Here is a 26,140-nt window from a genome sequence, read left to right on the forward strand (position 1 = left end):
ATAATTCAAATATTTTAAAAAAATTTAAATGATTTATACTAGCCTTTATATGTGATATACTATTTTTGATTCAACCCCAAAAATAGTATATCGCATATTAAAAATATTTTCTTTAGATCAAATTTTTATCATAGAATGTGGACTTATTTACAAGCTTAAATGTCAAAAAAAACATTGCACGACCCAATTATGATTTGGTGAAAATGAAAAAACTTGAAGAAAATAAAAAAAAAAACATATTATTCGGTTGTTAAATAATTTTCAAAAATCAAAATGATTTCTTAAATTAGAACAATAGTGACATATGTCTATCTACATCTAATTCAAAGATTTTAAAAAATTTTAATGATTTGGACCAATTAATGTATGTGATATACTATTTTTGCATGGATCCATCATAACTTGATGAAAATAGAAAAAACATAGAGAAAATAGGAAAATGACACACCGTTAAGTTGCTAAATAATTCTAAAAAATTTACTAAATTAGAAAAATAGTGACATATGTCCATCTGGGTCCAATTTAGAAATTTCATAAAAAAATTAAATAATTTGAACAAATCATGGTATATGATACATTATTTTTTAATTAACCTCTAAAATAGTGTATCATATATTAAAAAAAAAATTTTCTCAACCAAATTTTTACCATAGAATTATGCTATAATTGTTGATAATAATATGTGAGATACAGCTATGTCAGGGATAGTCAGAAAATGCTCAAATAATGTATATCTTATAATATCCAACTGACACTACCTAGGTGATATTGAGAAAATAGATCCATCAATGGAAATATAAATAATATTGAGAAAATAGGAAAACAACACACTAATAAGATGTTGAAATATTTAAAACATCTAAAAATTCTCTATATTAGAAAAATTGAGATAAAAGTGCATCTAGTTGTAATGTAATACTTTCATGAAAGTTTCAAAAATTCGATACATTATTTTTGGTTTAACTCGAAAATAGTGTATCGTATACTAAGACTTGTAATTTCTATATAAAACTTTTATCCTAGGTTGTAACCTATTTAAAATGTCAAATATTAGAAAATATTATATGAATCCATCTTAATTAAGTGGAAATAGAAAAAAAAATAAAGAGAATATTAGGACAATGACACACTATTTAAATACTAAAAAAATTTAAAAAATGTCAAAAAATTCTCTAAATTAAAAAATTAGTAATGATTTGGATCAGTACATATATAAGATAAACTGTTTTTGGTCAAACCCCAAAAATAGTATATCATATACCATGACTTATATTTTCCGTACAACTTTTAAAAGATATGTTGTGGACTTATTTAAAGGTCAAATATAAAAAAAAATTCCATGGATCTATCTTAATTCAATGAAAATAGAAAAAATAAGGAGAAAAAAAAATGACACACTGTTCATATATTGAAAAATATCAAAAAGAATATCAACTTTTTTGTAAATTAAAAAATAATGATTTATGATTTTGTAAATTAAAAAAAAATTCGTCCATATTTATTTTTGTAATTGTATACCGCTCATATATATATTGGTGACATAAACAAACACACATCGCATAAAAGGCCGATATTGAGATAAAGATTTTCTTTAGCCTTACCTTTTATATCGCACCGAGATTTGTCAATTGGGTTACGTTTCGGCACATGTTTGGCATCTTCATGCACAGGTTCGTGGATAACATTTACGACAGAATCAACTCATTTACGTGATTTAAGCAAATTGCAATGAGTTGGTCGACGGAAGCAAGCTCATGATTGTAACAGATGTTCGTCACATGTTTGCATCTTATTAGATTAGTAAGGCTTTTAGCATCGACATGAAAAAATTACTGCGTGCTGAATATGTAAGTTTCAAAACTTCTTACATATGATATTTCTTTATTTGGAAAAAGCGGGGGGGGGGGGGGGGGGGGGGGGGGGGGGGGGGGGAGGGCCGAGAAAACGAACAGCCCCACAAAATGGCTGCATCCGCTGACAATGGCAACTTCATTTCTCTTGAACAAGAGGGCTGTAAACGGGGTACCACATATTGCGAGCTACATACTCCACTGTCTCTTCCTGGGATAATACACAGCAAAGGCACTTTTAAAACCATCTCAATTGCAAGTCCCAACTATCCATTTACCACTCTTGAAACCAAATACTTGACCAAAAAAAAACAGAACATCTATTCAATAATTCTTAGAAAAGAAGCATCTTCGACGGTACCTTTGACATGTGCGAGAGCTCCTTGAGATCCACTTTACCATGCCCTTCGGCAAGGCCTTCAGCAACAGCTGTGCATACCACAGCTGCCCCAACTTGTGTCGTAATATGCCTTATACTGGATCAGGATATTATAGGTAAATGTCATTGCAGGATATTTGTAGCGGAAAAAACTGGCTAGTAAAAGGGCAAAACTAAATGTTAAATGTTGAGTTGGATTAAGTAGAGAAAGTATCAGAATGTTTTTGTTTTTGTACAAGCATTATCATGCGTGCTCCTTGAACGTCAGTTGATACTTTGCACGCCATGAATGTAACTGTAATTTTTTGACTCTTTTGATATGCACACTTTACCTAGAGATAGAAGGGAAGATGACTCCTTGTTGGATATCTTCATCTGTGATATATGACGCAAGGCTGTTTTAAGCAACAATAAGTCAGATATTTTAGTTAGAAAAACTAAGATTGAATCAAATCTAAAAACTGAATGACATGTGATGATAGAAATTTTACATCAGGCCTGTATAACTCAGCCCTGTGTACAAACTAGAGTAATTAACATAATCAACAAAAGGAGAATCCAGTAAGCGAGCACCCATGACAAAAAGTTGTGAGGAAGTTCAAAAGTGTGCAGACTTTTCCAGAACATGGAGAATAAGTTTTCATGCTGAAGGCGATGAATGTTGAACATCCATTCAAATAATAATGCACATACATCTCAATCACCAAATATCAATTATAAGCAAACTTTTCTTGGTAATTAGAGTTAAAAGAGCATCGCTGAACTACCACAGTACCATCCGTAAAAGTTTACAAACCATAGAATTTGTCTATTAACCAATATGCTTACTACTCAAGTCAAAGTATTTGACTATTTTCTAGTTATATCAAATCCAAAGAGTGAACCAGCAAGGCTCCCATCTTCCAGAGTATTTCACTATTTTCTAGTTAAACAAAGTCCACCTCAAAAAATTGAATGAGATGCCTTATCACATGACCTACCCAATTTAACATGTTCTTCAGATGCAGCATGGAATAAGCAGTTTGTTTTTATTATGAGTTCCTGTCCAGTCATGACTTACCATTCAGATGCAGCTTGAAGCATCCCATCTGAAATAATATGAGCACCTGAAAGAAGAGCGCCTAAACCAATCCTGAAAATTTCTCTCTCATTAGTTATACTTCTCTAATCTTGATGTAAACCAAGACTTTCATCAGAGAAACATACCCAGGAAACAGATACATATTATTTGCTTGGTTGACATAGCCTATTTTACCATTTCCTGAAATTTAAAAAACAACGTAAGAAACAAAGAATCATATGCATCCTAAAAAAATATAGAATTACACAAAAAAAGAGAGTGCTAACCTAAATCTACATTATCAAAAGGGCTTCCACTAGCAAATATTATATTATCTCCGGAATACTTGAATGCATCCTTGGGAGTGCATTCAGCTGCTCATCATAAAGACAAAACAGAAGATATGCTCTTTAGCCAGAGAATAATTTTTTGCCAAAGTAATTTTTAAATACTGTGTCAGGCTTAAGAAACATAACCATTCATTGTGGGATTTGACATAGCAAATATTGCAGGGCGAGAGGCATCAGAATCTTGCATAGCCCTAAGCACCTAAAAGAAAAGTATGTATCAGTTGAATATCATCAAATACTCGATAAATTACACAGTTTCATTCACAAACTAAAGCTTGATAACAATCAGGATTGGTGATAATCATGAAAATCATACAAACAGTCTATTGAGATCACCAGAGTAGGACATCAATTAAGAATGAGAATAACTTAAGGACTGTCAAGCTAATCATGTCATATAGTTGGCAAAACTTACCCCACAGTTTTTTGTACATGATTCACCATATTGTCACGGCCTTAGCTGGAATTGTCTAAGGCGTGATGCACCATTGCAGCCAAGACGCGAACTTAGCTTGCATTTCCTAAGTCGCGAGGCACCCTTGCGGCAAAGACGCGAACTTAGCTTGCGTTGCCTAAGTCGCGCTTCGCCCTTGCGATATTGCTTATTCGAACTTACATTTTTACAAGCAAAAAGAATCAAAACCAAGGCAAAACAGGCTGTCAAGTAGTTGTACATGTAGATGAGAGCGACGAACGGCTCGTTGAACAGAGTTGTTGCGGGTGCGCGACGACCGTTCGTGACAATATGTTTAGCTTCCAGTGCTAAGTTGGGAAAACTTACCCCACAATTTCTAGTGTCATGTATTGACCTTACTTTTCTGCTATATCATTTTGGACAAAAGCATATGCAAAAGCATCCCCCTTAACTTTTCCTCTGTTTTTTATTTTTTTCATATTATTTTACTTTGTTTTCTGAAAAGCTAATCAAATGATTTAATGTGGTCATCCCTATCCTGAATTCTAGTACTAGTTCCAATATCTCATACTTGGTTTGGCAACAGAGAATTCCATTATGAGATGTCAATCAATAATTCAGCATAATTTTATGAATACCCATGAAAAATGACATCAAACCACACCTGATGCAAATCAATAGTAAAAACAAATAAGTGCAAAAGAGGAACTTGCCACACGACCTCAAAGGCACATTTGTTCAGGAAAATCCAAGGTTCGTAATTTCGTATCGTACGAGTGTTTCGAGCTTTGCTCGATACAGTACAAGCGTACCGAGCGGTATGCTAGGGTGTACGACTCTATATATATATATATATATATATATATATATATATATATATATATATATATATATATATATATATATACATATACATATATATACATATATATATATACATATATATATATATATATATACATATATATATGTGTGTGTGTGTGTGTATATATATATATATATATATATATTAAAAAAAAGGAGGCATACGCTACTTCGATGACGTCGCCTCCTTTTATTCTCCTCGTCGCGTCAGACGAGGAGAAGACCGATCTTCTCCTCATCTGCGACGTTCGACGAAGGTGTTAAAGGTCACAGACGCCTCCAACCGTCGGCAAAGAACGCGGTGAAGGCCATAGGCATCTCCGGCCTTCAACGAAGAACGCAACAAAGAAGAAGCCGAGCCACTGCCTCCCCGTTACCTTCTGGATCAGGATTATCGAGGGAGGGCGACGCCGGATCGAAAAGTGTTAAGGTTCTCCCGATTCTCCCTCTTCTTCGAGCGTCTTCTCCCTCTTTTTCCTCGACGCTTCTTCTTCCCTCGCCGCAGCCAGGTTGATACCGTCTGGTAGCGGGTGGTATCATTCGAAATTAAAATCCTTGGGAAAATCTACACCTTTCTAAGCACCACATGTAAGCTTATCCCATTAGCAAAAGATACTGCAGAACTCCAGTAACTTAAAAAGAGTCTAGACAAATACAGAAATGCGAGGTTTTGAAGGAGACACAAATTAGCCCCATAATCCAATAGAGTAAAACCTTGCATGCCTAATGTGGTAAAGGCTTCATCAGTTTATCGCACGACACTGAGCTCGAATCCCACCTTCGCTACTTATCCTATGCAATAAAAAAAATGAAAAGAAAAGAAAGATAATGATCATTCCACGAGCTACTATAACATTTTGGTTTGGTAGGTCCACTATGATGTCTGTACCTAGTATGACTTTTAAAATACCTCTTCTTGAGAAAGTCATACTATTTTAGGCCCCATTTCTACGCACTATTATCTCAGGATCAATTCGTACAAGATTGTAATCAATAGAAACTATATTTTGGAAGACAAGATACCTACGAGTCTTTAGGTTCTGATTCTGTTCACCTAAAATTGCTCCATGGATAAAAATATATTAGAAGCAGAACAAATTTTGACCAGAAAAATACTCTTAAAATGCAACATGGTCAATATTCCTAGATGATAGATCTGAATCATTAATTTTTAATAATAAAATACAATGAAATTACGTTGCGAGCTTGTAGAACATTTTTTGATGCATTGCATATAGTTTCTAATAAATACGAGAAAAGGTACTTAGTATTTATGCATTGTATAGAGTTTCTAGTAAATAAGAGAGATGGTACTTAATAGAGTACAAAAATGAATTTATTCTTTCCAGTGATTTGAAAAGGCGCCCGAGCGCTCACCTAAGAGCTCGAACAAGGCGAGGCTCGAGAGCCTCACACAATTGCCGAGCGACACGCTTTAGTGAAGCATTGCTTGGGCGCTCGTCTAAACCCAAGCGATGGGTGCCTCAAGTGAGTGCCCAATTGAAGGCGAGTAATCAAATCAAATGGTCAACTTTAATTCGATTGAACAGTAACTTAGTTGGTTCGATCGAACCAACTAAGCATAGTAAAAAGTAATAGTAGGGCTTTGTTGATTGCTTCTTTGTGTTGTAGGGCGTCTTTAGGCTCCCAACTAGCTTCTGTTCGGGGAAGCTTTCGCCACTTCACTAAGTACTCGATCTGCTTTGCTCCGTTGTGTAGCTTTGTCTTGCGATCCGCTAAAATAGTTTCAACTCGCTTATTGTAGGAGGCTCTGGTGGAGGTAGCTGAGTTGGAACACCTCAGGAAGCATCTTACGTATCTGAGTAGTAGGTTTTCAAGTTGCTTGTGTGGAAGACATTGTGAATTTTGAATCACGCCAACAGTTGCAACTTGTAGAAAACATTACCTACCCTGTTAATAATTGGGAAGGGTCCTTCATACTTCCGCACCAATTCCTTGTGCACTTTATTTCTAAAGAACTGGAGTGATACTGGTTGGAGCTTTACTAACACCAAGTCACCAACTTTAAACTCCTGTGGTCGCCTTCCCAAATCTGCCCACTTCTTCATCTTTTTAGTCGCCTTCTCCAACTAAGCCCAAGCACTATCTGCATTTCGATACCATTCCTTAACAAAGTGATATGTTGACAGACTACTCCCAATATAACCGATCACTAAGGTGTGATGAGTCAACGACTGCTATCCCGTAATGATCTCAAAGGGGCTCTTGTTGGATGCAGAGCTCTATTGTAAGTTGTAGAATAATTAGACTATGTCCAACAACTTCACCAATCCCATTGGTTGGCACTCACGTAGTGGAAGATTGGAGTGGAGGATTGTGGAGAAGTATAACTTAAATCCCAGCAATTTGAATAGCTTGGTCTAGAATCGTCTTAAGAACCGTGTCTCGATTGCGGATGATATTATGCAGTATAGGGGTGCAACAATGAATGTTGCATATTTTTAAAACCAATCAACCACCATGAGTATCAATCCGAATCTCCCTACTACCGGCAAGCTTGATATGAAGTTCAAAGAAATGCTCTCCCACAACTTTTCTGGTATGGGCAACTCCATAAGTCCCACCAACTTCTGTTGCTCTACCTTATCTTGCTGGCAAGTAAGGCACGTTCGAACATATTCCTCCACATCGGTCTCCATCTTCGGCCAATCGAAGGCCCTCTCTACAAGTGCCAACATTTCGTGAATACCCGGATGTCTTGCCCAAAGGGAATCGTGACACTTTCAAAAGTTCACACCTTAAATTGTCCGCTCGACGAATAAAAACCCTATTCCCTTTGGTGTAGACGAGTCCCTCTTAGACCCAAAATCATTATGCCTTGCCCTATTTGATCAGTTGCATCAGGATTACTGTCTGGGGATCACCATACAATCCATCCTTGATCCTGGAAAGAAAGTTGGAGTGTAGCTGACTTGCTTGGCCTCCGCCTTCCAATTGCATGGCATTCGCTAGCTCCACTTTCCTGCTCAATGCATCAACCATAACATTTGCTCTTTCGAGCTTTTATTTCATCGACATATCAAATTCAGCTAGGAAGTCCTACCATTATGTTTACTTTGGAGAGAGTTTCTTTTAAGTTTGGAAATTGCTCAACGCGATGTTGTCCGTCCTTAGCACAAAACACATTCCAAGAAGGTAGTGCCGCTAAACTCATAGACAGTGGACCACCGCTGTCATCTCTTTCTCGTGCACCGAATACTACCGCTCAGTCTCGTTAAGCTTGCGACTCTCGTAGGCCACCGAGTGACCTTTCTACATAAGCACTCCCCCAATAACGTTCGAAGCATTTGCATAGACATCAAAAGGCTTCTCATAGTTCAGCAATTTAAGTACCGGTTCTTCCAACTCAGCAGCCTTTAGGTCTTGGAATGTCGTTTTACATTTGTTTGACCATCGCCAAGGCTACTCCTTCAGCAACTCCGTCAATGGAGCTACACGCTTCGAGTACCTAGCTATGAAGCGTCGATAACCAAGGAAGAATCTCAACTTCGGTACCTTCTTTGGTGTTCGCCACTCCGCCACACCCTGTACCTTCGATTTGTCCATCCGAATAGAACCTTCACCGATACGATGCCCTAAAAATAAAATATATGTCTGAGCAAAGTAGCACTTCTCCCTTTTCACGAACAAAGTGTTCTCCCTGAGAACCTTGAAAATTGTTTGAAAGTGCTCGACATGCTCTTCGAGCGTTTGGTTGTAAACGACGATATCGTCCAAGTAGATGACCATAAACTTGTCCAGATACTCCTTGAATAGTTGGTTCATGAGAGTGCAGAATGTGGTCGGACCTATTTAGAACTAAAACTATTGTCAAGTGTCAACTACTGTTACCATATAATAAACTAAAACTAATATTAATCCTTAACACCATTAACCTATTTAGCAAGGTTCGATGTACCGTACCGTACCGGCGTTTCGACCCGGGCTCGGTACGGTACCGGTGTACTAGGCGGTACATCAGGGCGTACCGAATAATTTTTTATTTTTTTCATACTGTAGCAGTGCTACAGTATAGTACTGTAGCACTGTAGCGGTACCGGGTGGTCCGCGTACCGGTAACCTGTCGGACCGGTATGGGCAGTACACTTCGATACGGCAGACCTTGCTATTTAGAACTAATTATAATTTAAAATTATTAATCTTTATTTAGCATTATTAATCACTATTTAGAATTGTTATTAGTCCCTATTTAGCACTATTAATCTCTAGTTATTTAGAACTATTATTGGGATTTCAGGATTAATGGCAAGTGTACAAAGCAATTCAGAAGATTCATCAAAAAATTCAAGAAAGGATCCTGCTTGGAAATACGATTATCTAAAGGATCCTAAAGATCCTAATACAATTGCATCTTGTGTGAGAAGACCATAGAGGTGACATTTTGTGCAAAGCAATATCAAGTAAGGAACTTCAAGAATGCATTAGTATGCAAGAAGTGTCCACCTAATGTAAAAGAAGAATTGCTGACTTGTATGATTGAAAAAAAGACAAAAGAACAAATCTTATGGGATTTTACCAAAGGATGATGTTCAACATATTAAAGAAGTTTATTCGGAATGTGTCAATGCCAGTAGGAAGAGTATATATAAAAAAGGAAATGAAGTCCAAATTATTAAGAAGAATAAAAAGGGACAGATGAACTTTTATATATATATATATATATATATATATATATATATATATATATATATATATATATATATATATATATATATATATCAAGGATCATAGAAGCAATAAGATCAAACAGGAGCAAAATTAAGACAAACAAATATAAGTGATACTTGTGACAAATATGGTGATCAGTTTATTACCTAGCAGGCAGTACACATCACTATGATCAGTATTTAATCCTTGGTTTCACCTATATGTTTTAGATAAGTAAAGGTGTAAACCATCATGATAGGAGTACAAAAACATGCCATGGGTAATTCACTATCAACTTTATTTATGTCAATCAAACCATGCTCAAGTCTGCTCTATTCAGAAACCAAGTGAAACTCCAACAAGTAAATGGTGCCAACAAATAACTCCTACATGTTTAAGCTTCTATCTCCTGCTCTTTTGTATATTTTTATCAAAAAGTTTCATGTTATGTTAGACATGGATAGATGTAATCCCCGGACAATAGACAAAATGTCTCAACATGATCATGACTCAGTGCTGATACAATGATGATGACCAGATCCCTGAGAATAATTATGATCGGGTGATATAGCAAGTCATTGCAAGACCAAACAGACCAGATTTTCATCAGCATCATGCATATCAAAGAAAAAATGCTATAGTACAATTTCATCATCAGCATTTTTTATTAAAATACATTCAACATACCTCCTCATTGAAGATACCACCTACTCCTGACAAACCTAAAAGCACATGGGGCTTCACTTTTTTGACCTACAATAATGATCCGTTAACATTAGACAGTATCCAATAATAATCAAAATTAGTATATTACAAGCTGTTTATATTAATTAAGTTAGCAAAATTAAAATGCTTGCATATTAGAAACAAGTCTAGCTGAATATTATCATCTTCCACAATATTATGTAAGCCATGCAGCCAAGCGTAGGACAGAGTACAAGATGAGACTCATCAATAACTTACTACATCCAGTAGACTAGCACCTTCTGTGAGTCCCTCAGCTTCTTCTGGACCATAGCCTCGAGCAAAAGGAGCAGCAGCAGGATCAATGTCCTTCCTGTACTTTGTAATGAGACCCTATAGAGAGGGTTTAAATTGAAATTCAATATATACCTTCTGAAGATAATTCCTTATCAAATCATAAATGGATAATGGCCGTAATATAAAGAGCCAAGCTTTAGGCCACTAAATCTTAGAACTTTAATTTGATAAAAATGCAACCTACAAACTGATTTCACATAAAATATAAATAAATTAAGATAAATTCATTTCTAGCAGTATATTCACATGATATTCAGAGTAGGATTTATAAAATAATCTTTGGAAGATAATAAATCACTGTCATAAGTCAGAATTTTTCAGGATATAAATGTTATCCTATACATCGTAGTTGAATACATCGACTGGATAGAATTTTTCTCTAAATTTAAGTTTATCCTAAAAGGTTTGACGCTGCAAGTTGCCAAGCCAGAAGGATCTTCAGAAGGCGATTGAAAGTGAGAAATGGTGAGACAAATAAGAATGAAAAAGTTCAAAGGCTTGCTTTGTGGATATATTCAAGCCCTGGATAATGGCTTTCAAAAACTAACATGTAAAGAAATATAAGTGATCTCACCATTCAACAATTTGATTCAACTTAATAAGAGTAGTTTTAACTTTTAAGTAGGCCAAAAATTTTGTACATGCAAGCAGTGATTCATTTGCATCAGAAGCTCTGCTACAAGGTGTCTGTTTCTACTTTGAGTTTAAACCTCATGTAGCTGGCTAATAATCTAATCCTTTTTTTCATGTGAAATGTTTACCCTGTCAAGATAAACTAAAACAAAAGCTAATCAATTTTCTAAGACAATGTCAACTGGATTAGAGGGTAAACTCATCAACAACAAAAAATTGGAAATGCATTTACAGAATTAACAATACAATCAGCATGCAGTTAAGAAACTATAACAGAAACAGACATTTTTGTCAAGCAGCCAGAACTGGTTTGCTTCCACATTTCCACTGCTTCCACACATTCTAGAAATAGCCTTTTTAGCCATGTTGAGCACACCTATTCCTGCACTGCAGATGAAAGACGGTTAACGTCAGATGATGAAAGAATATGCTATAGAAACATAATATCTTGATGCCATGCCCAAGCAAGCATCAGGCATAGCATGAAAAGTACAGGTAAGATGGCATCAAACTGGATATGGTATGGATTGGATCAGAGTAAGCAAAGTGCTAACTGAATTCAAACATGAAAAATCAGGATTTTTTTCTCTTTTACTAAACAACATATTGATCTCATTGCACAATGGTCAACTCAATGCTCTGATACACCAGGAAGGTCTTCAACAGTCATTATTTCTATCCAACTGGTTATACTTGTTCATCCTAACATGCATAAGACATTCGTCTGAAATAAAATCTTTATCAGGAACACGTCACTTGTGGTAACTATTAACATCTATTTAAGAGCAAATGCAATCATCAGATTTCTTACATACCTTCCAGCTCCTACCACAACAATCTTTTGCTTCACAAAGTCCTTCAGAGGTCGTCCCTGTGATCTAACAGCACCAAGTAGTCCAGCTAGAGCAACACCAGCGGTTCCCTGATTAATGTACGCATTTGGCATAAAGAAAATTGTCAGTACACCTCTTCTAACATGATCAACCTTTGCTGCAACTTTAGAAATGTCAGACAAAAAAACAGCAAGTTAAATATAACCTGTATATCATCATTAAACATGCAAAATCTTTGACGATACCGCTGGAGAGTTTCAAATGCCCACTTCATTTGGAAGTCCTCAAACTGAAATGTTGAGAACTCATCATGCAACAAAACCATCACTATAGGTTTGCTTAGGAGTATATCTTCTATATCATTCACACCTGTATGACTGCCTTTGGCCAACGTGCAAATGCAGCTTCCATAAATTCATCAACAATAGACAAGTACTCATCTCCCTCCAGCCTAGGCTGTCGCAGTCCCAAATCTAAAGAGATAGTACAGTCAAAATTTGTCAGACTGCAGGAAAGTCGATACCAAGTAACTTTCATCTAACCCATGGTGCAAAACTAAACAAGAGAATTTTTTCCAACAAAATGAATTTAAACCACTCTATGCCAGGCAGTTCGAGGCATTATAACCACGAAAGTCACTTTCTTGCTTGACAAATGAGACATGAAAATGCTAAGGTAACAATTTATGATCAAGATAGTTCTGCTGATCATAGAACATTTGTGATCCAAAACATGAAAACAAATGATCCAACAAGCCTAACAGAAAAAGGAAATGAGAAAAAAAAAGATATACATGTCATTACCTTCTCTAGCAAACTTTCGCCTACTAACATTAGTGTGTACACTACAAACTTTAGTTGATTATATTTCATTAAACTATGGTACCCTACAAAAGATTTAGACTGTGAATATGCATAAATATCAATATATATATATATATATATATATATATATATATAATAAATAAAATGAGATCCACATTCCAGATAAACATTTTTTATTCTGATCAAACAATCCAAAAAATCCTAACCTTACTGTATCACATTCCAAAATTTGTAACATTCCGTGTTCTTGTTCTACTTCCATGTACCAGATCAAATAGTGCTCTAGGAAACATAATCTAGAAGATCAAACCAATAAAAATAATTACCAAAGCACCAATCAGGTTCTATTATAGTTGTGACCAATTATTTATTCCCATGGCACATCGCCATGTCGGTTTATGGTCTGAAATGGTAAGTGCTATTATCATGTGTCCAGCTGACACAAACATGTCAAGGATATGAAATGGAAATGGAACAATAAGAAGAAAAACAAGGAAAGAAAATCAATAACAAATACACTTCCAAGTGGTGGAGTGAGACTTGTATTGTACTAGTGAACCAAAGAGACAAAAAGAATGTCACTGCAATGTCGACAAATAAGGACTGATAAACGTGTATTAACTGGTACTTTCATGGTGCAAGTTTGCCAACACAAGATTCCATGATTCCCACATTGCATGGTTGTATATTTTATTTGAAAAATATTCTAGGAAGATGAGAGAATATACTTGAGATACAAAAATCATTTACAAATAAAGCATTCCTAAAATCCAGATGAGGGTGAGCATTAATGCCTAGCTTGCAAGTAAATGGGTAAATTAGCTGACAAATTAAGGTTCCATGTCATGCATTCTTGCCATGCAACAAAAGCATTTTACCAAGAAAATGACAAGTATTCTTTGGTCTGCTTCTGGCACATAAAACAGATCGAACAATCAAGTGAGGCAACAATCAAGTGTCTGCAGAAACTGGATCTGAATCAAAGCATGTAATGTGGCATAGATGGAGATCATAAGAAGAATTCATGAAAGCTGGTACATATTTTCCTTATAAAAATTAATAGCATAAAAGAACCAGAGCAGAAATTTTGGCTCAAAGAATTCCAAGTTCCATGTTGGTATTTAAAATGAAAAAGGGAAATAATGCTCTTTAGTAAGGCTCTACAAAACAATATTTGCTACCTTTCCACTAGAATAGGCACGTAACTTTCATTTCATATCATGAATTTGCATTTGAAAATATATAAAACTTTTTAACATGCTACACTACAAAGATAGAGCAATTTCTAATGTCAGAAATTGGATGAGAAAACAAAGAAGCATCTGCAGATGTAAAGAAAAGAAAATGCCTAGTTGGAGACATACAAACAATTGTTTGCTATCCTTTCATAACTTGGAGATAATTTCTTACTCCAAGAATGTTCTTTTGGCTACTCATGTCATGATTCTCTTTTCCAATATCTATTCAATCTAGCATTCATTTTGGCATTTTAGCATCTTTTCTATCTGTGAAATTTTCACTGAATTGAAATCATAAATTGGTGTAAGTTGCAGATTATATATGCATAATAAGTGCTACTTGGCGAATTTAATTATCAAGCCAATTCAACTTAACCTGGAAAAACTAATGATGGTTTAACCTAAGGAGGATATAAGTTTGAATATTTGTTGAGGTAGTGCCTACATATTCATCCATAGCAATTCTCTAGAAGGAATCTTCCCCTCCATAAATATAACAAATGATCTGGATAAAGTCAAGGAATTTCATATTTGTACCATAAGATGTATGTGGAAATGTATGGAAACAATGATAGTCAAGTCTTTTGCAGCACCCATTTTAAGGAAAACAAAAGTTGCATCCTCACGAAAGAAGAAAAAGAATACATGTGAAAAAGAATAGAGGTGAACAATATCATTTCAATTTCATACAGCAACCAACCATAGTACCATATATAATTTATATTATTTGGAATCTTAACTTTTTTTTCTCAATGGTTTTCAGCATATTTTGCCAAGAAACCTCAACAAGCTACCATGGACATTCCAAAAATGTGGGTCCCAGTACATGGTCAGCTGAGCCTTTTAATAAGGTCAAATTGGCCATTTGACTTGCCATTAGGAGCAATCCAATACAGTTTTTGGATTCATTCAAACCCATAGACACAACATCTTGATCCTCGCCAACGTTTAAGTCATGGTCTAAGATCCGTACTAGTTGTTAACTAGACCCACATGGATCTGGTATGTACCGGTGTAATGGCACATGGTACACCAGCATACTGATCATCACAAACTAAACAGAAAGGAGAGAAGAGGGGAAGAGAAAGAAGTGGAGGGGATATCAGCAGAAAGAAAGGGAAAGAGAGAGAGGAGAGAGAGATAAGCATGGGAGGAAAGGAAACAAGGGATGACTGTAAAATGACGTCTGAAAGTTCAAAACAAAAAACAATGATACTAGGTGGTGGCTTACCACCTGGTATCTTTAGTTTTAATCATTAATGCCCAGTTCCTTAAGGTTACCACCCAGTAACCTCTGTTTTGAACAGATATTGTGAAATCACCTGGTCTGCATCCTGTTTGCTGGTCGAACCGATAAATGTTGGTTGATATATACTGGTTTAACTGGTTTTTGATTCATTGTCCTCGTCAACATGCTTGGAGAGCATAGAGAGGCCGATGCAGAGGTCAATGCAGCAAGTAATTGTCTGTTTTTCACCAGTTTTCTTTGCAGTGGTTTTTTCTTTACTTTTTTATCACCCTCAGAGGTGCCATATTAGCAGCATGTACCGTATGAGTTGCCAACCAAACCACAGGTGTCATGCACTAAAATCCTTAGTGCATCTTGGAACATAGCTGAATCAACCTATCATCCATTATTATGTGTTTCACTCTAGTCAAATCATCTTCAAAATCAGTTTCAAATTAAGTTTTCACTTCATCATAAGTTAGACACCCAATGAATAGTATATCTGTAGAAAATCTCATGATTAAAGGATTCTAAATCTCTTAATCAAGGAATTTTATAATCCCATAATTAAGGAAATGAATTAGTATCAAATCAGCATCAAATCAATTTACTCAAACATATGGTGTTGACTATCAACAAACATTTGCTCCATTTGCAAAACTAAATACTATTCGAGTATTGTTATATCTTACAGTTAATTTTGAATGGCTTTTACATCAATTATATATGAAAAAGACCTTTCTCAAAGGAGAACTGGGGAAAGAAGTATACATGGATCTATCACCCGACTTTTAGAATTTGTATGGCTCGAATAAGGTATGCAAGCTTAGAAGATCTCTTTATGGTCTCAAGCAATCACCACTTGCACGGTTTGAGAGGTTCACAAGGTCAATTTGTTGTCATAGTTATACTCAAAGTCATTCAGACCATACAATATTCTGTAAACACTCATATAAGAGAGATATTGCTATTCTTATAATTTATGTGGACGATATTATCCTAACAGGCAATGATGTCTCAGAATTGGAGAAATTGAAACACATCCTAACAAAGAGTTTGAGATTAAAGATCTTAGACAGCTAAGATATTTCTTAGGCATGGAAATAGTAAGATCAAAGAATGAGATATTTGTTTCACAAAGGAAATACACCATAGACCTTCTAAAAGAAACAGAGATGCTTGGTTGTAAACCATAGGACACTCCAATAGATCTCAATCATAAATTAGGATGTCCTTCTCAAAGAGCCATGGTTGATGCAACCAAATATCAGAGATTGGTAGGTAAGATGATTTACCTATCTCATACTTGCCCAGACTTGATATTTGCAGTGAGTGTAGTAAGTCGATTTATGCATTCACCACATGAAAAACATTTAAAGGCAGTATATATGATCCTTATATATCTGAAAAGAACTCCAGGCAAGGGATTATCATTCAAAAAGGACAATCATATAAGAACTGAGGCCTTCACTGATGCTGAATGGGCAAGATCAACAAGTGATAGGTGATCAACTTCAGGATATTGTGCATTTGTTGGAGGATATTTGGTGACTTGGAGGAGCAAGAAGCAGACAATTGTTGCTAGAAGCAGTGCTGAAGCAGAGTTCAGAGCAGTAGCACAAGGTATTAGTGAACTCTTATGGCTAAAAATGCTTCAAAAAAAATTACGAATACCCACTAAAACTCCTATGAGAATATACTATGACAAAAAGGCTACTATCAACATTGCTCATAATCCAGTGCACCAAGATAGAACAAAGTATGTTGAAGTAGATCAACATTTCATAAAGGAGAAAATCGAAGAAGGAATTGTCTGCATGTCTTACATTCCTACAAAGAAGGAACTAGCAGATATTCTTACCAAAGGGCTTCAAAGATCTTCTTATGAGGATCTAACTAACAAGCTGGGAATGATTGACATCTTCGAGGCAGCTTGAGTGGGAGCGTAGAAAATCAAAATCCCATGATTAAAGGATTATGAATCCCATAATTGAGGGATTTTATAATCCCATAATTAAGGAAATGAATTAGTATCAAATCAGCATCAAATCAATTAGTATCAAATCAGCATCATAATTAATTATTATCAAAATTAAGGGATTCTCAATCAGTATCAAATCAGCCTATATTATAAGAAATGAATTAGAATGAAATATTTTATAGAATCAATTTTCTTAGTTGTACAGGTTGTAATCAGCCTATATGTCTTCCTTTGTATACAGAAAAGATCAATGAATGAGAAAAATTATATTCTCTTGTGTTCAATATCCATTGTGGTGAATTGTTGGTTTATATCTACTTTGAGCCTAAGAAATGGTTAAAATTTTGAAGCTCCTAAATGCATTATTAACGTATAGTATTCTACACAAAATTACATGAATAATTAGACTAATGTCCATGCAAAACTATCAAGTATTACTGTGCACTATGACCAAAAACATGCATACGATATTTAGATATGAAGTTGACTCGAACCATAAAGAAGAAAACTGCATTTGTACATTTCAAAGTTTCACACGTAATTTAGAAAAAAGGAACAGATCCTTGCATATGTACGCACAAAGATTATCTTCAAGAAGCTTCTGATTATTGGTCCCCATATCCAACATAACTGGAAGTATCTGCCACGATGATAAATATGATTAATCATGAGTTTGACTATAGAATTAGCACTATTGCTAAACACCAATGATGACAAAATCAAGGAGATATAAGGGATGAAATTGATCAACTGTAGCTGGCCCCTGTATAGGGAGATATCAAGCATATAATGCTCATAATGTGCATACAGAATTTCAGGGGTACCTACTTCTCCAGGCAGCAGAAACTCAATACACATATGGTGAGGAGCCGAATAAAAACTTACCTTTTGTGGATTGATTCCAGCAGCTGCAACATAGATGTCAAGTTTTCCAATGGGGATTCCAATACCTTGAACTCCAAGATCACCAAGACCAAGAATACGGCTCCCATCTGTCACCACTATCATGTCTACCTAAGACCAATAGGATAATCACATGATAAAAAAAAATAAGACGTCTGGTTTTTATTGCAAGCTTGGCTAAAAAAGTTTAAAATTATAAACATTAAAAAACGAAAAGAATATAAAAACATATATACTTTTTGCATAAGAAGATATTAAAGTATTTTTTCATCATCAACTACAAAAATCAGGTGCCAGTCAAAAGCTTCCTAAACAAATATGGACGTCGATTTTGATACTAATTAAGATTTGATAAAAAGACAGAGTACAAAAGAAATTTTGAAATTAGAAAAACAAGAAATTCAAAGTTTAAGATTCTAAATGTGCAATCCAACATGGCTGTCTATGCCAACTGGGTTTCAATCATTGAACTATCAAGATACTTCAAAGGTATTGAACAAGTAGGCACTCAAGAAAACTAAAATAGTAATTAGCTGTATTGCCCAGTAAACCCTTTTGACCATTAGAAACATTAATTTGTCATAGTCATCTTTCTTTATTTTTTTATGTTCCTAAAACAAAAAATTGTAAAAGATAATTAAACTTCATTACAGATCCGTTCCTGCACTATCATCATGCTTTTATAAGCAGGATTGCACTCAGATGGGCCAAGCCAAACCCAACCTGCCTTCGAGAAGGCTTGGGCTGCAAACCAACATGCTGCACCAACAGCTGCAATGTAAATTGGATAAGCATCCCTGATGAGAAAGTTATCTGTCTCACTCTTGACCAAGTGTTGTTGAAAAGGTTTTGAAATTTAACTAGTTCTGCCATAATTAATCCATATTAGAATAATTAAAATTATATGAAAGAAAACACTGCATGTGATTGTACATGCTCCACAGCCGCCCTAATACTAAAATGAGATCGTTGCACAAGAGAAGCAGGTACTATCAGTAAATACAGATTAGATTTGTTAGCACCATGTTGAAATTGGATGTGGTAGTACCACATTAATCTCCATTGAACTTAAGTTATAATTTAAGACTACACTGTATATTTGGTGCCTACAGACTGTAGGCAGTATGTGATAGAGAACAAACTTAACAGCTGTACAGCCAGACAGAGAGCAGGACCATAAACTTCTCTTTTCCTTGTTCCTACCTCTTTGCCTTCTTTGTTTCTCATTATTTTATTTTATCTTCTCTTTTACTTTTTGCTCTTCCTCAGAATATTTTCCTGCCAAATATTGGCCAATTCTCCACTTATATGTACTTAAATGATAAAATTCTTATTGTGGCTAGCAGGAATTACAGCACAATACAACAGCATATATAGCCAACCGTAGAAGAAAAAGCTGCAGAAACATTACAATTCAATATAAAAAGGGTTGCATGATCACGCTACAGACTGTAGGCAGTATTTGATGGGAGAACAAATTTAACAGAAGTACAGCCACACAGAGAGCAGGCCCATAAACTTTTCTTTTCATTTTTGCTACATTTTTGCCCTCTTTGTTTCTTATTACTTTCTTTTGTCTTCTCTTTTACTTTTAGCTCTTCCTCAGAGTATTTTCATGCCTTATATAGGCCAATTGTCCTCTTATCTGTACTTAAATGACAAAATTCTTATCGTGGCTAGTGGGAATTACAGCATATTACAACCATATATATAGCCAAACATAGCAGAAAAGGCTGCAGAAACATTACAATTCAATATAAAAAGGGTTGCATAAATCATGCTACAGAAACATGGTTACACCACCAACGACAACAGCAACAAAAGGAACTCACTCCAAAGATACAAAAGGCAGCTTCAAAATAAATGGAGAAAGAAACACCAAATAGACCTTTAATTGTTATAATTAATTGAACACGATTAAAAGCTATGTCAAACAAACTGCTCAGAAAGACGTATAACATGAAGGTCTCATTTTGTATGGGGTTGTAATCCTAGGATTTCTTGAAACTTTTCAAAGTAACCATCCAAATTCCAAAATTGGATTGTTCCAAGTATCATGTAATAATTAAATTGCATTTTACTGGGGGATTTCAAGCATGGGATATGTTGTTCAAGATTTATAAATTGTGGGATTTTAGAATTCCTTGGAACTTGTTTCCTAAAATTTGAGATGCAGTGTCTGGAGGATGCAATATAGGAGACAATTTTGAGGGGCAGGCTCAAATCACTACAAAATTTCCATACCAAATGACCTTTGGAACTAAAATGCAGTTGGTATTATGGATGGTGGGATTTAGATAATGCTAAGTATAAAAATTAAGGGTAGAAATTCTTGTGTTTTACTTAAGCGGTGTTTGTCTAAATTCCACAATTTTCACAGGACCATGGTAGATGAAGCCAAAATATTGTGCGACATCACCCCTTTTATAGTCTCATATTAAGATTTTAGCACAAGCAGCTACTTTGATATAGTTTATCACATGGTAAACAGTTTTGTCCCTTCTTCCAATAAAATGTCTGGTCAATTTACTCTATTCTCGCAGTTAATAACATGTTAAGCTATTATTACAATGACTAATATGCTAAATATCATTACAAATAATTTGAGCAATTTCAAACTTAGTTTCAACAAGCTCATGAAGGATTATAAACTAACAAATTTATGGCTTGGTTTTGCAAGTTTCTTAAAAATATACATCCTACAAAAAAATAGCATAACAAGTTCTTCTGAAAATATTAATCTTTGTGCTGTATATCAATATCACCTAATCACTAGAACTAGTAGACTAATTATTTAATGCCTCTCTTCTCATAATTGTTGAGTATAAATTAAAATTTTCCCGTTTAAATTTTCTTTAACTTTGTTGTTCAAATAATTGTTAAGCAACAAAAAGTATTTATGGAGGCACATGCCAGTCTGTCAACCATCTCATGCTACAAAGCCTACGTCAACAAGTTTTTCTTGACCAAGAAATGTGGGAAAATATAAGTATTTTTAGGAAATGAATAAACACAGGCACCTGGTGAGATGGCCAATTATATATCATGGACATCATCTCTCCTTTGTCCTTTGCGCTGAAATACATGCCACGTGGACGTCTATATAAGCCACCATAATTTTGACACACCAAACCTACAGTTGGAGTGTAAACAATTGGAGCAAATTCCTTGATGTTATCAATGAGAACCTGAAGAGACCAAATTATAAAAAACTTCGTCAGTTTACTGGATCAACATCCCTTTAAGCATAAAATCATGCAGATTTTATGTTGAACTATGACTAACATGAACAAGCTCACCCTGTAGTACAGTGTCTCATTTCTGTCATGCAGCCTGTTCAAAATCCTCCACTTGGCTAAAGACACAACAACATCAGATGCACCTCTGGTATTATGCTCTAGAGATCGATATGAATTCACTGATAAAAAGAAGAGGAGAGATAAAAATCCAGAAAATATAGTAAAAGCATAACAAATATATAAAAGCAGATTGGAAACCATGGATACTTCAGTAAGGATCTAACCCACCAAAATAATGATGTTATCTGTAAAATAAGATATATTCAGCTACTTGATTGGATCTACACCACCAAGCTTCATGGTTTGACATAGAATAAAATTATAGATTTTGTTGTTTGGTTAAGTTCGATGAGTTTTGTATAAAATGGCCTAATAGGAATTATAAGAACTAGTATACTTCTCGATATCAAATTACTGAGCAATTAATCCTTTCAATATCATCGTTAACTACAAAGATTATTATATGTAAGCATGTCATTTGTGACCCAAACCAGAAAAAACAATCCAGGTGCAACAAGTTGAGCAATCATTATTAAGGCTAAAATTTGTATCTAACATATTCAGCGGTCAGCACTGTATCATAATTAATGAAGATCAACAAATTGTAGATTATCCTTGATACAATTAAAACAAACATAGACTCATCATAGACTATATAGGTGAGAGGTGTTGTAATATCAATCAGCTTCCCCAATATGGGTAGATCTTCTGTATCCATTTGGTTAACAAGATGCAACACGAACCACTGATCTTGGTACCAAACAAACAGCCTTATCCAACAGGTCCTCTAAACATTCAAAAAAACATTTTTTATCATAAACCATGCCAATCCAATCTGAGAATGATCTAAACATTTAAGCTAATAGCTTAGACCCTTTGAATTTTAGGGTTTCAATAAGGAAACCACCTCATGCATGAAGCCAGTTGGTTTGGATGGAGGAGAGGAAAGTGGAACCAGAAAACGAGGCCACAAGACTACAAGAGGACCAATAGTTGTGTATTTTTCAGTGTTATTGGTGGTTTCCTTCTGTCATAGTTGGTTTTCTTTCTTCTTTTTTTTTTTTCTCATATGGCGTTTAGTTTCTTAGCACCACAGAGACAGAATGCCTTCATTTTCTTACCTCAGGATTGAAGTATCTGTAGGTACATGTCTAAATAAGACATCAAAACAAGAATGCTTAACAAAGAAATCACTTCTCATCTCAAAAACATTTGGTAACAAGTAATTGAGAATGTCTAGAATTTCCATCAAAGATCTTCATGATGATATGTGTTTTCAGTGACAAGCATCAAGTTGATAGTGATGATTAAATCTAGATAAAACCAAACAAATGACAGTAATACCCATCTTGGCAATCGTAGAAAAATTGTTCTCAAAAATAAACCACAAACAAGATTTAACAATGAATCCAGCATCCAATTTCACTCACGATAAAGGGAAGATCCGAAATCTTGGTATGAGTAACTAATGCTCTGTTGCTTTCTTTAGGGTTCAAAAGCCCATAAAATCCAGAGGGCAAGTGAGTTTTTAAGATATAAGTAAGATGTTTTACCAAGTGTATGTGCACTAATATAAGCATGCAATATAATTAGTTGGAGAAATTCCCCTAATTATGTTTACTGGTGCTGAATTAGAAAGAATGATGCAACTAAGAGAGCCCAGGTGCAGCATTGCATGTAGCAGATATAACCATCTTCAATGTAAAACAAACAGAAAGCATTCCTACACCTTATGTTACAGCTGTCACATCTAATGAAAAATTCAAGTAGGTAAAACTAACTCAGTTGAATTTTCATCTGAATTCGATTTTTATCAAGAGGGTCAGTTGCATTATGCTTAAGAACACTGAGATTGCAGTTAAATTAATAGTAAGAAAAACATGACTGATAGCAGTATCAACTTACTGTAAGTCAAATAAATAAAGAAAATGAATCTACCTAAGCAAAAAAAAAATTACAACTACACTGAAAGTTTACACATGGAAAGAAGAACATAATACTGATCTTGAGAAGTGTGACAACTGATCTAAATGCTGCTGGCATATTCCAAAAAAATTCAGTCACAATAGATCGTGAGTTACTCTCTGACCATAAAAAGTCTGCCAGAACACAAAACTACACACATATATGAAGAGTACCTATTCACAAATCTACAAGAATAGATGGAATTAAATTATCATCAAATTCCATACTGTAGTGGCAAAACTACGCTCTGAGCATTCATCTTTTCTTCAAAGTAATTTAGTTGGTTTGGATTGTTCTTCATGCCACCAAATTAATTCATATGCAAATTACAACAAAAAAATTGCATGAAGAAACATGTTCGACAATCAAAGAATGAAAATTTTACATAATTGAATATAGCAAATATAACTAAGAAATTGTCCGACTCACTAAAACGCTCATATTGTTGCTTAAACGATATAACACGAGGAGGAAGGAGACCACGAAGCCCAAGCCGATCTCTTTCTGTCAAAGGAAAACCAGTATCCTGATCCAAAATAAGTTCTAAACGAGTCAACCGTATGCATAAACTGAAAGATCAGTTCAAGTTTGATAATTGTCTTAAGTCAGGGAACTTAACCAAAAGTGCCAATATGTTGAATGAAAAAAAGGATAAATACAAAACTTTTTAAATGACAACTATGGACAACAGAAGTAAAAGTTTTTCCAAATTGTCTCACACTGAACTCCATTGCTCATGAAGCCCGATTTATGATTCTTTAAACAAATCAAGAAAGTAACATATGTAAATCCCTACCAACCAATTCAATTCCAATAAAGTTCACCCATAAAAAAACAAGAAATTACCAAAATAAGGGGAAACAAAGCTGGACTGGAAATAAGTCATAAATGATTTGTCACAACTTGATTGCATAAATTGAAGTTTGATACTTGCCTAAAGTTAATTGCATAAATTGAAGTCAGGGAAAATGCCAACGTTTGAATGTACAAAGATTCATCTAAACCTTTCTAAAAGACAATTATAGAAACCAACAGAAAAAAAAATCCTAAATTGTCTTGACGTGGTACACTCCGAACTCCCTGATTGTCGTGAAGACCACATTTACGATTCTATAAACAAATCAAGAAAGTAACAAATCCATGATTCTTTAAACAAATCCCGAAGGTAACCAAACAAAGTTTCCACTGTCCCGTTCAATTCCAAGAAAGATCACCGGGGAAGCACCAAGAAAACAGAGATGGATCGCACCTCATCGACTCGGGGTAAGATCAAGAAAGTGGCAAATCAAAGTGCCACGAACCACTAAAATCCAACAAACTCTCGCCAAGAAAGCACCAAGAAACCAAGAAAGATCAGCACTAAACCATCAAAAAGAAGGGGAAACAGACCCGGAACGGACCTTACTGAACGAGGGGTAAAGTCAAGAAAGTAACAGATCAAAGTCCGACGAACCCACTGGATTCCAACGTAGATCACCAATGAGTTGAATGTAAAAGGAATTTACTTAAACCTTTCTAAAAGGATAAAACAGAAACCAAAAGAAAAGAAAATTCCCAAAACGTCTCAGCACTCCCTCGTTGTCATGAGACCCAAATCTATGATTCTTCTTGAACCCCAAATCAATGATACTTTAAAAAAACCCCGAAAGTAACAAATCAAAGCCCCCCACTGTCCCGTTCAATTCCGAGAAAGATCACCAAGAAAGCAATAAACAAAAATCGCACCTCATCGACCCCGCGTACGATCAAGAAAGTAACAAACGAAAATGCCCCACTGAATTCCAACAAGCTCTCGCAAGAAACCAAGAAGGATCATCACTAAACCACCAAAAGAAGGGGAAACAGACCCGCAGAGGACCTTACTGGACCAGGGGTAAGATCAAGAAAGAAACAGATCGAAGTCCGAGGAACCCACTGGAATCCCGCGAGAGGTCACCTCGAAAGCATCAAGAAATCACCAACAAGCACCGGACCTTATTGAACCAAGGGTCGTGGAGGATGTCGGTGCCGCGCTTGTGGACGATGCAAGGCCCTGGGATCGACATCGACAACCGCCGCGCCTGCCGCAGATTCCATGCCGCTCGAGCGAGGTTCCACATTCCGCTGCTTCGATCGTAGAGATCGGCGACGTTGCCTTGCCCTCTGCCTCTCTACTCGGGGCTCTCTCGCCGAGAGCTCTTAAAAATGAGTGGTGGGACTTTTCTTCCCCGTCGTGGGATTTATGAGTAGCGGCGGCCATGGGGAGACATGCCGATGTCTCCCGTTGCACGTACCCGCGGATCACATTAATCTAACGTTTCCTGGCTTCCTATGGGGCCGCAAAACAATTTCAGATGCCTGCCACCGGGCAAAGATATAGTCATCCGCGAGGCATCGCAACGGACAGAATAATGGAACAGATGCGGATTCGTGGAAACCAAGAGACATGATAAAAGGGTTTATTGTCTCATGTCTCATATACTATACATGTATATATATATATATAATTCATTTATCATCTTCCGATAAATTGGAATGAAATAATATTTATTATGATTATGTAGCCTTTTATGAAATTTTAGGTATATATGATATTCTTATATTATTCCCGCTCATTATGCTACACTCTC

General features: G+C 35.5%; 1 protein-coding gene across 1 annotated transcript; it reads right to left on the reverse strand.

Annotated features, from left to right (window-relative positions):
* Nucleotides 1–1,923: 1,923 nt before the first annotated feature.
* On the reverse strand, nt 1,924–25,747 carry LOC135610320 (NAD-dependent malic enzyme 59 kDa isoform, mitochondrial-like). Its single transcript, XM_065104699.1, has 19 exons — nt 25,505–25,747; nt 23,961–24,057; nt 21,567–21,685; nt 21,288–21,455; nt 18,250–18,378; nt 17,944–18,004; nt 12,463–12,566; nt 12,299–12,382; nt 12,076–12,182; nt 11,545–11,647; nt 10,550–10,663; nt 10,274–10,339; nt 3,766–3,838; nt 3,577–3,663; nt 3,436–3,490; nt 3,290–3,361; nt 2,562–2,624; nt 2,212–2,326; nt 1,924–2,061 (listed from the first exon to the last, which is right to left on the reverse strand). The coding sequence occupies exons 1-19, from the start codon at nt 25,628–25,630 to the stop codon at nt 1,990–1,992; spliced, it is 1,815 nt and encodes a 604-aa protein (XP_064960771.1). The 5' UTR covers nt 25,631–25,747; the 3' UTR covers nt 1,924–1,989.
* Nucleotides 25,748–26,140: the final 393 nt, after the last annotated feature.

This window comes from Musa acuminata, chromosome BXJ2-4 (assembly GCF_036884655.1).
Source record: "Musa acuminata AAA Group cultivar baxijiao chromosome BXJ2-4, Cavendish_Baxijiao_AAA, whole genome shotgun sequence".
NCBI lineage: Eukaryota > Viridiplantae > Streptophyta > Magnoliopsida > Zingiberales > Musaceae > Musa > Musa acuminata.

Excerpts from the sequence above, each read along its gene's own strand:
- LOC135610320 (XM_065104699.1), bottom strand. The coding sequence starts at position 25,630 with ATGTGGAACCTCGCTCGAGCGGCATGGAATCTGCGGCAGGCGCGGCGG. Across the intron at positions 12,183-12,298 it reads TGTTTAATGATGATATACAG|GGAACCGCTGGTGTTGCTCT; the intron begins GTTATATTTAAC and ends TACATTAATCAG. Across the intron at positions 10,664-11,544 it reads TCTGGCTGCTTGACAAAAAT|GGTCTCATTACAAAGTACAG; the intron begins GTCTGTTTCTGT and ends CCCTCTCTATAG.